Genomic DNA, 11312 nt, shown 5'->3' with positions numbered 1-11312 from the left:
AATTAATTGACTGTTTGTCAATAGGAAACAATATTATCAATTTGATAAACAACCATATCAAGTGTATTGTAGTTGGTTAATGAACACATTTGCCAGCTGTCATTGTGTTACTCAAAAACCAACCAACGACAGGACGGGTGATAAATAATTAAGTTAGCATAGATACATTTTGTTCAGGTAAACTGTTTAATTCCTTAATACAAAATAATAATTTTATTAATTCGTATTTGATTATTTTTTTAATAAAACTTTTTTTATTTTTTCAGGCTTCAAGGACGCTTCCTGCAACACTACCCATTCTAACCTAAAAACTAATAACAATATTCTCGAGTGTCATATTGATTGTTTTTTTTTTTTAGTGTAAAACTGTATTAGCCGTAATTATTTTTTCATGTCAAACAGATACAAATAAATTGAATAAAATAATAACAGATACACAAATTTTGAAAAACTTTATCATACAGATACAAATAAATCGACTCAGATAATAGATGCACTAATTTTAAAAAACTTTATCATTCAGATACAAATAAATTCACTAAGATACCAGATTCACAAATTATTAAAAAATTTATCATACAGATACAAATAAATTCAATAAGATAATAACAAATAAACTAATTTCAAAAAACTGTATCATACATACACAATAAATCTTTGAATATCATCAGACATAATAAACTTGAAACTTATGTTATTACAAGTATACAAATGAATTAATTACTTTTTTTTGTTAATCATAGAAAAACAGGAATAATCAATAAAAATAAAAGTCCATATTTTTCGCTTAATTTTAATAATTGAAAATTTATTTAATAAATAACCAAAAAAAAAAAAATTGAAAGAATTTATCAGTCTTTTCTCTTATTATTTGTTTCAGCAACAATTATTCAATATCATTTAAATATCTCAATATTTTAGCTTATTAACCGGATAGTATCACATATAAATTTTATTATCACTTTTTAAATGGGTAAACGTAAAATCATACGGTCGTCAGAGGAAGAAGCAGAACTTCAACGACTAACTAAACAAAGAAAAAATGCAGATAGAAAAGCTACTCGCGAAGCAGCTCGCATTGCAAAAAATTTACAAAATAATAATAATATTAATAATAATAATAATATTAATAATAATATTAATAATAATAATAATAATAATATTAATAATAATAATAATCTTCGCTTGGGCGTAATTCATGTAGATGAGTACTATATAGGACAAATGGACGTAAAATGTAGTCATTGTCAGGCGAAGCATTTTAGAGCGGAAAAAGTTACCGATAAAAAAGATTCATTCAATACTTGCTGCAATCATGGTGAACTTTCACTAGATCCTTTGCCTGATCCACCACAAATATTAAAAAATCTATTCAATCGCTCTCATGATCTTTCGAATCATTTCCACGATCGTATACGATGCCTCAATAATGCGGTTGCGTTTGCTTCCTTCAACGCTAATCTAATTAATTTTAATTCTGAAAATCGAAGACCAGGTCCTTATTGTTTCAAAATTCAAGGTCAAATTTATTATCAAATGAATACTTCTTTATATCCATCTGCTGGTGAACTTCCTTCTTTCGGCCAGTTATTTATTATTGATCCAAATGAATCTACCAATATACGATGTAACACGTTTTCAGCTTTGAATAGGGACGTTGTCCATGCAGTCGGTCAAGCACTTCGTCAACATAATATTTTTGCTAAATCTTATCAAATGATGCACGAAGAGTTGCAACGATTGAGGATTGGCACTGAAGAGCCTGAAATGCAATTACTATTTACATTGAAACCCGGAATGGATGCAAGAAGATATAATCCTCAAAAAGTAAATGAGGTAGCAGCACTGTTTACAACAACCGCTGATGGAGAGATACCAGAATCATATGTAACAGTACATAATAAAAGAACCAAAAATCTCCAGTTTATTAGCTCGATGGATCCAACAGTCGAACCTATGGTTTATCCATTGTTTTATCCCCATGGCACACTCGGTTGGAACTTAAATATACCCTGTGTCAATAAAAATAGAAGAGTTACCAGAGCTAATTACATAAAACACAGGATTGCAGTTCGTGATTATGACAACGTTTTTTTGATGGGAGGGCGCTTATTCCAACAGTGGATCGTAGATAATTACGTGAAAATAGAAAAAGATCGAATGACTTTCTGCAGAAATAATCAAAAATCCATTCGAGCTGATACTTATCAAGGCTTAATAGATCATTTACAACAGCAAGCAGATAGTACTAACCAACAGTTAGGAAAAATGGTAGTTCTTCCGTCATCATTTACTGGTTCCCCGCGTAACATGTTACAACATTATCAAGACGCGATGGCAATCGTTCAAAAATTTGGAAAACCAGATCTTTTTGTGACAATGACATGCAATCCAAATTGGCGTGAAATTCAGGAAAATTTATTACCTGGACAAACAGCATCTGATAGGCCTGACATTGTTTCACGTGTTTTTAATATAAAAAAAGACGAATTGATCACTACTATTGTAAAAAATAAACTATTCGGTGAGACTCTTGCGTATGTATACGTCATAGAATACCAAAAACGTGGTTCTTCACTTACTAATAACATTGAAAAATAATCATAAAATTACAATATCTGGTGTGGTTGATAAATACATTTCTGCTGAAATTCCATGGATAGCTGACGACCCAATTCTTTACAATATTGTTATGAAAAATATGGTTCATGGTCCATGTGGAGCTTGGTGTAAGGACCAAAATGGAAAATGTTCTAAGCATTTCCCAAAAACGTTTCAAGATGAAACAAAGATGGACGAGAATGGCTATCCAACTTATCGTAGAAGAAATACTGGAGTTCATAATCGTCCACAATGAGGAACTGCAGATAATCAATACGTTGTTCCTTACAATGCTACCTTATTAAAATTATTTAATTGCCATATTAATACAGAAATAGTATCCAGCATCAAATCTGTTAAATATCTTTATAAATATATATATAAAGGACACGACGCTGCAGCTGTAGAAGTTATTGATGGAACGAATAATAAAGAAGGAGAGCTTAATCACGACGAAATTCGAAATTACATTGAAACTCGATATGTTAGCCCTGTAGAGGCATGCGATCGAATATTCGGCAGATCACTGCAAAAGAAAAGTCATTCAATTATGAGGCTTCCAGTTCATTTGCCAAATCAACAAAGCGTCATTTTTAGTGATGAAGGAACAGAAGATTCAATAAGGACAGCATTAGAAAAAACAACTATGTTGATCGAATATTTTGCTTTAAATCGACGTGATCCAGTTGCAAGACAATACACTTATGCAGAAATTCCATCACATTTTGTTTTCAAAAAATCTTCTAGCAGCTCAAATAAATCTTTATCATGGGAAACACGTCAGAAGCAGTTTAGTGTTGTTGGCAGAATGTACTCCATAAGTCCTCATCAAGTAGAATTATTTCATCTGCGCTTATTATTATTATCATTCAAAGGAGCCACCAGTTTCGAAAATTTACGAACAGTTGATGGCATGATCTTTGATACTTATCATGGAGCATGCTTAGCTCGAGGTCTTATTGAAGATGACTCAGAATGGGCACGTGCACTGACAGAAGGAGAAATATGGATGATGCCTCGACAACTGAGAAATTTATTTTCAAGTATACTAATGCATTGTCAACCAAGTAGTCCTGGTGAACTGTGGGAACAGTTTAAAGATGCTTTGTCGCAAGATTTTCAAAGGGACCATTCTCTATCTAACTCACACAGTAGAGCATATCATGAAATAAATAATTTATTATCTGCTAATCGACGTAGTCTTAGTGATTTTCCCAGTATGCCACCACTGGATGATTATACAATTAATGCATCTGATCAAAATTGTCAAGTAGCAATACCTTTGTATCATCAAGAAGTTGGTCAACGTCAGTATAGACAATTGAACGCAAAACAAAAAGAAATAGTTGATACAATTTTGGAAATCGTAATGTCAGATGATAAATCAAAGACTTTGAAAAAATGTTATTACGTAGATGGGCCAGGAGGATCAGGGAAGACTTTTATTTACACAACCTTATATCATTTGTTAATAAGTAAAGGAAAAAAAATTTGCACGATGTCATTCACAGGCGTTTCCGCAATATTACTTCCGAACGGGAAAACTGTCCACAATGCTTTCGGATTACCAGTTCCGTTATTTGCAGACTCAACTTCTCACATCAAAAAACAATCACAAGACGCACAGATTATGAAAGAGTATGACTTAATAATTTGGGATGAAGGTCCTATGGCACCGAGATATTGTATGGAAGTGGGTGATAGAACTTTTAAATATTTAATGGATAACGATTTGCCATTCGGTGGCAAAGCAATGTTAGTTGGTGGTGATTTCAGGCAGTTACTTCCTGTCAAAATGAATGCTACTCGGACTGAGTTGGTAAATTTGTCAATTAAATTCAGTCATCTATGGAAATATTTTTCTGTACTTTCATTAACAGAAAATATGAGAACTTTACCAGAAGAAACAGAATTTGCGAAATATCTTTTAGATCTTGGAGATGGTGTTTTGAATGATAATAATAGCAATATATTAGCTCCAAAACAATGTGTGGCTAAAAGAACTGAAGACATTGTAGAAGTAATGTTTAAAGAGCTACTTGATAATCGAAGATATAATGAACTCACAAAAGTTGCTGTATTGTCAGCACGAAATGTTGATGTCGATGAAATAAATAGCCGAGTTGTAGAATTACTAGATAAGAGAACTGAAAAAATTTATACTAGCGTAGATAGTACAGAAAATTGTGATAACGGAGATATCGAAGATGCTATACTACCAGAATATTTACAATCTTTGAATCCTCCAAATTTTCCACCTCATGAATTAAAATTAAGAACTAACTGTGTTGTGATGCTTCTTCGTAATTTAAGTATTGCTGAAGGTTTGTGTAATGGAACGCGCTTGCAAATATTACAGTTAGCAAACAATCTTCTCCAGTGTAAAATTTTGACAGGAGACAAAGCGGGAGGTATAGTTTTTCTTCATCGTATAACTTTATATTGTGAGAATATTTATCCTTTCACTTTTAAGCGACGACAGTTTCCAATCAAGTTAGCTTTCGCTATGACTATTAATAAAAGTCAAGGCCAAACTTTTGAAAGGATAGGTTTAGATCTTCGTAAGGATGTTTTTAGTCATGGACAATTGTACGTAGCCTTTTCTCGAGTTCGATCTTAGCAATCATTACGAATTTTTTTGGGAGAACAACGTGAAAATGATTTTATTAAAAATTATGTCTACAAGGAATTATATTTGTGAGTTGTTTGTTGAGTATTATTTAAAATGTTAAAATGGTTTTTGCGTTAAAGTAACGTTAATTAGTGCTAGGTTTTCGATGCACGACCAATTGTTACCAGAAACAACTAGATTTCTGAGTGATAATGATAAATAGGCAATTTTGAGTTATTTTAGCTATTGAATTGACTTGCATAAAAAAAATTGCAAGTGGACACATCGTTTAACGGCCTATTAATTTTATTTGACAAGAAAATATGAAAAATAAATTCTTCATGTACACCCGTATTCAGCAGTCCAATTCACAGGGCATTACAATTTAGGGCTTTTTTCCTCCACTGACGGCGCTTGTGGAGCTTTTGTATGTGAAATCTATATAAAAAAAATTTTACAAGCTCTATCACCGGCGAAAAAAAAGCCCTAAATTGTAAAAAATTTGCCCTGTGAATTGGACTGCAGAGGATGTTCTCATCAAAGGGCTTTTTTTCCGATGGCGGCGCTTGTGAAACTGTTATATGTGAAATCTATATATAAAAAAAATTTGACAAGCGCCATCAGTGGCAAAAAAAAGCCCTAATGAGAACAAATTTGCCCTGTGAATATGGGTGCGGGACAGTCAAGAACTGATACAAAAAACACGACCGCGCAAGCGGGCGACCAGTCTCGTAAACCAAAAGATACGACAGAAAGCTAATACGATCGAAACTGAACAGTCATTGCAATACGACTCCATCAAATTCAACATTGATATATATTGTGTACGTCTCATATAAAAATAAATAAACAAAAAGTTAACCGAAATTTGTGCAATAACATAATAATTATTTCACGCCTGAACAGAAATGTCGTTGAAATAAATTTGTAAAATAAATTTGTGAAATCAGCATACTTATTAATAAAATAAAAATTGATACACAACTGAAATAAACTTGAAGAATTGTAATTAAAATTTTAAAATTGAATAGTCAATTGGTAATTGTGTTTATTCATTGTAAATTTGATTACCAATAACTAAAAATATTCACATTAAGTAATTAAATAAAAACAACAAATAAATAAATGCTTGACAGTAAAATCTTTAGTTATTTATTTATTTTTTTAATTGTTATATAAAGCCTTGAAGAGATGATAAAGTATGTTTATCCAGAAGAAACGTTGACCAATATCACAAGTGAAAACTCACAAGAAATTTTTAATAATTCCACTGGTTCAAATGGTGATGACATATTGGATTTTGGAACAACAAATTCTACTGTAAACATCATAGCATCGTACTATATGGGGTGGAACAAACGAGGATCTGGGCATTCGTATAGTAGTTTGAATGAGTATGGAGCTTTGATTGGTTATTCAACTGGAAAAGTTCTTGATTTTGCAACACGTAATCGTAAGTGTATTTTGTGCGAGAAGGGTCATCCTGTCTTTGATGATGACTGTCGTAAGAACCATGATGGCAGTTCCAAAGCAATGGAACCAAGTGTTGGTAATGAGTTAGTAAATAGAAGTGTAATTTTGAAAAAAACAAATTTACATGTTGCTATTATAATTGGAGACGATTATAGGACTATTCATGCTATTTTTTAAGGAAATCCTAAAATAATTAAACTATCAGACATGAACCACTTACGTAAAAAAATTGTTGGACTTCTTTATAAATTAAAACCAAATTTCAAAGAAATGAGAGCAAAAGGTGTTATTGCACACTTGAAAAAATTGTTTTGTTATACGATCAAGCAAAACAGTGGCAAGACCGAAAAAATATCAACAAATTTACGCAACATGCCAAACCACTTGTTTGGATTACATGACTAATATGATACTTGGTGTAAGCATCGAGATAGTACCAGTTTAAGGGGCCCAACTGTTTTATTTCAAGATGTCCAATTTGAAAAAAAAAACAGAAACTTAGAAAAAATAACGAAGTTCCCCCGCCGGGAAACGAACCCGGGTCTTTTGCTTTCCGGGCAAACGCCTTGACCACTAGACCACGAGGCTTCTTATTTTTTCTAAGTTTCATCAAGTTAACTCCGACGTCCTTCTATGCGTCAATTCATTTTTTGAAAGATGCTGAAACTTGAAGAGATTTTTACCATGGACGCTGATAATGCTTCTAATTTTTCAATAGCTGCGTCAATTATGTCAAGGTTCATGTTGGTCCAAATTTAACTATCTTTTACTCAACATCAATACTATTGGTAAAGTTGTGGTATTCTGATAATAAATTTACCATTTCATTTAACATTATGTTATTTGTGTTTGACTCAAGTTTTATAAATTATTTGTGTTTAATTTGTGTACTATTTTTGCGTATTTTTCAGGTTCCTTTTTACCTCTCCCTACACTACGCTAATTATCCCTCTACCTTTCTAATGTATCTTAAGTGAGCAGGATAAACAGGGTTACTTCAATTACATATTAGGCAGGATTATTTCAAAGGGCAATATTGGATTGTCTAACAAATAATCAGACATTTCCAAAAATTTTTTAACAATTTTTCAAAAATTTTCCAAAAATATTCTCTATTTTCGATTGACTCCTGAAAATTTTTCTTGTCAAAGAGCAATAAATTTACTCGAAATAATAATTTTTATTATCCATTTATTTTTTGATACTAACATCAGACTGTAAGTTTACGTCATCATTCAGTTTTTTAACTTGAATATCAATTCAACATAAAAAAAGATCTGGTAACGTTTGTTGGGGCGTGTGGCCCGCGTTACCGTTGAAAATTAAAAATTTTCAATACTCCGGCTAGGGCCGTGTTAAATTTTATCTGTTAAATGGTTTTTGAAAGTAACAATACAATAATCGTACATTTTTTTTTAATTTTCTCAAAATCAATTTTTTTTTTTTTTTTCGCTCAAATTACGTAGGGTTGAGGCAAGCTATAACTTTTGTTAGAATCAACGGAATGACTTCAAATTAGGCTCAAAAAACGTGGTTTTGAAAACTCTATCGCCCCTCAAGGAGTTTATCCTGATTCCAATGGTTAATTTGAGAGGCGATAGATTTTTTGAGTACGCATGTTGTAAGCCTAATATGAAGTCTCTAACACCATTTCATCACGAGTTATTTCTTGCCTAAAAAATGAAAACGGCACAAGCTATAACTCAAAATGGAATAGTCGCAGAGGTTCCATATAAGACTTAAAATAATCGTTTTTCGAAATTCCATAACTTTTTCAAATAAATTTTTCCCGTACGAATAGTATTTTTTGTGAATAAAACAAAAAAAAATGGCCGAATAGATAATGTTTTTTTTTTATTAGGGGCGATAGAATTTCTAAATCCGCGTCTTTTAAGCCAAATCCGAAGTCTTTACGACAATTAGTTTGAAAGTTATAAACGTTTTTTTTTTTTTGGGGGGATAAATCCAATACTGCGGCTGAGCTTTTCGGCTCCTAGTTTCCGTAATTACAAAAAAATGATTCTCGTAGAATGTATTCAAAGATAAAAGAATGGAGAGTAATCAAAAAAGTAAAGTCAACTATATTTTTTATTTTTCTAGAATAATATAAATCACGTCCAACGTGAAGACAATGGTTTGAACGGGGCATCGAAACATCCATGACGTACGGCAAGCACGCGTGCTTATTGTAGATCCATTGTCTTAATCATGCATCGCTTTTTATTTTTATCTTACACTGCACATTTCTTTTCAAGACAAATGTATTATTTTTTTTATTTATTAAATATATTTTATGTTGATTGCACGGTAAATTATTCATCTTTCATTAGTCAGTGGTCAGTTGAACTCGCGGCAACTACTTCTTTCTGATTATTAAAAAATTATATATTGAAAGATGTCTTCTATCGAAAGGTGTCAGAAGCTTGTTAACATTTTGAGTGAGGGTTATTCATCTTCAAATACTATTGAGAAAATTGATCGATGGATCAAATGGAGTAGTGCAAATGTAAAAATATTGAACAAATTTTTGAAAAATTCAGCTGATTCAGTGGGTGTAAAAAAAATAATACAATTAGTTGTAGTTAGACAACTAAAAAGAGGAAAAAAATTACACCATGGTGCTGGTATGAGCACTCATCATGATGAACCAACATTACATGACAGTGGCTGAATATATATACATATCTTAATACTGGTATGCGTTAGCAAGCAACCACTGATTTTGGTAAAATTTTTTTCAAATTAATGAACAACAGTGTATATGGAAAAACAATGCAAAATGTGAGAAAGGAAAAAGATGTGAAATTGGTGACAAAATGGGATGGTCGCTATGGAGCAAAATCACTGATAGCGAAACCAAATTTTCACAGTCGTTCAATTTACAAAGATGACATTGCAATTATTGAAATGTCAAGAGTTGAAATAATTTTCAATAAACCAATTTATTCAGGGTTTACAATATTAGATCTATCAAAAATTTGGATTTATGAATTTTACTACAATTATATTCAAAAAAAATTCAAAGATGATGGGGTCAAAGCACTGTATATGGATACTGATTCATTAATTTTATGATTTTAAGTGCCTTATATTTATGAGAAAATGAAAGATAATTTGGGAAGATTTGACACATCAGATTATCCACCAAATAATATTTATAACATGTCAAGAGTCAACAAAAAAGTTATTGGTCTTATGAAAGACGAAAATAATGGTAAAATTATGACTGAGTTTTCTGGATTGAGAGCCAACTTATATAGCTATAAAGTCATGAATATTGATAATGATGAAATTTATAAGAAAGCAAAAGGTGTGAAAGGTTCGGTTTTGAAAGACATAAATTTTGATAATTATATGTCCTGCCTTTCGAATCATCAAATATCGAAAAAAAATCAATATTAAATCAGAAGTAAAGATCATCAAGTAAGAACAATTGTACAAAGTAAAGTTGCACTCAGCCGGGCTGATGATAAACGAGCTCTTGATCAAAATGGTGAAACTGATACCTTACTTTGGGGCTATGACCCTGAATAATCATAAATAAAAATATATATATTTATTATAAATAATAGTTATAATATATTTATTATAAATAATAGTTATAATATATAAAAAAAAAAAAAAAAAAAATGCAAAGTAAGCAAATCTTTTGTTTGATTTAAAGTACTGACGTTTTCATTTTTAAATTATTTTATAAACAAAAATTGAAATCTGATACTAAGTTGAGCGAGTTATATTGTTTATATTTCGTTGAAATTGAAGTAGAAAGTGCTGACGTTTTATTTTTTTTAAAACTATTTTTATAAACAAAATTAGAAATTTGATACCAAAGTGCGCGCGTCTTTACTCTTTTGTATATGAGTACCGAAGAAAAAAAAATTTGTGTGTGTTAGCAGTACGCGCGAGGGAAGTGAAACTTCTTTCGCAGTTCGTCAAGATATTCGTAACGACTTTAATAATATTGACAATCAATTAATAAATGATAATATTATTGATGATATTGATAATATTGATAATGTTTATAGTGTAGGGGTCTTCGATTCTCGGCGATTTTTTAAGTACTCGAGTACTGGATCGATTCATATCGAGTACAAGTATCCGATTCTTTTCAGAGCCAATTAATCGATTCACGATTCTTTTTCACCGAATATCGCCAAAAGAATCGGTCTTGTTTTCCTCCCTTACAAAGCGCATTGTTCTAGGTTTTATAAACCTAGGCCATCATTTGTATTTATTTTAAACTATTTTTTAATATAAAATAAAAAAATTAGAAAGAAACAACAAAGTTCGTTGACACTTGATGATTGGGGATTGGCTTCTGACAGTTCTCATATAAATAATAAATATTAATATTAATTAATAAATATTAATATAAATTGAATATTATTTAATATTTGATATTTAATGAATAATAATAATATTTAATTATTTATTATTAATATTTATAATATTCTCTTTTTTAACATCATATTTTTCATTCAATTTTATTCGTTTTTTTTTCTATTAATATTGTGTATACAATAATGACAAAAAAAAATTAATAAAAAAATAATTATAAAAACACGATTTTTTAATCGATTCTTTATGAATCGAGTACTTTTTGTGGCGTTATATCGGCTACCCGATT

At 30.9% G+C, this 11312-nt stretch overlaps 1 protein-coding gene across 1 annotated transcript; it reads left to right on the top strand.

Annotated features, from left to right (window-relative positions):
- Positions 1-2334: 2334 nt before the first annotated feature.
- On the top strand, positions 2335-10219 carry LOC122850368. The gene is made up of 4 exons (XM_044149525.1): positions 2335-2524; positions 2934-4959; positions 6394-6768; positions 10093-10219. The coding sequence occupies exons 1-4, from the start codon at positions 2335-2337 to the stop codon at positions 10217-10219; spliced, it is 2718 nt and encodes a 905-aa protein (XP_044005460.1).
- Positions 10220-11312: the final 1093 nt, after the last annotated feature.

Source organism: Aphidius gifuensis, linkage group LG2, assembly GCF_014905175.1.
Source record: "Aphidius gifuensis isolate YNYX2018 linkage group LG2, ASM1490517v1, whole genome shotgun sequence".
Taxonomy (NCBI): Eukaryota; Metazoa; Arthropoda; class Insecta; order Hymenoptera; family Braconidae; genus Aphidius; species Aphidius gifuensis.
The sequence above is the reverse complement of the archived record's forward strand: the minus strand, read 5'-3'. Positions and strand labels throughout refer to the sequence as shown.

Excerpts from the sequence above, each read along its gene's own strand:
- LOC122850368 (XM_044149525.1), top strand. The coding sequence starts at position 2,335 with ATGGCAATCGTTCAAAAATTTGGAAAACCAGATCTTTTTGTGACAATG. Across the intron at positions 2,525-2,933 it reads TGTAAAAAATAAACTATTCG|AAATAGTATCCAGCATCAAA; the intron begins GTGAGACTCTTG and ends ATATTAATACAG. Across the intron at positions 4,960-6,393 it reads ACGCGCTTGCAAATATTACA|CCTTGAAGAGATGATAAAGT; the intron begins GTTAGCAAACAA and ends TGTTATATAAAG.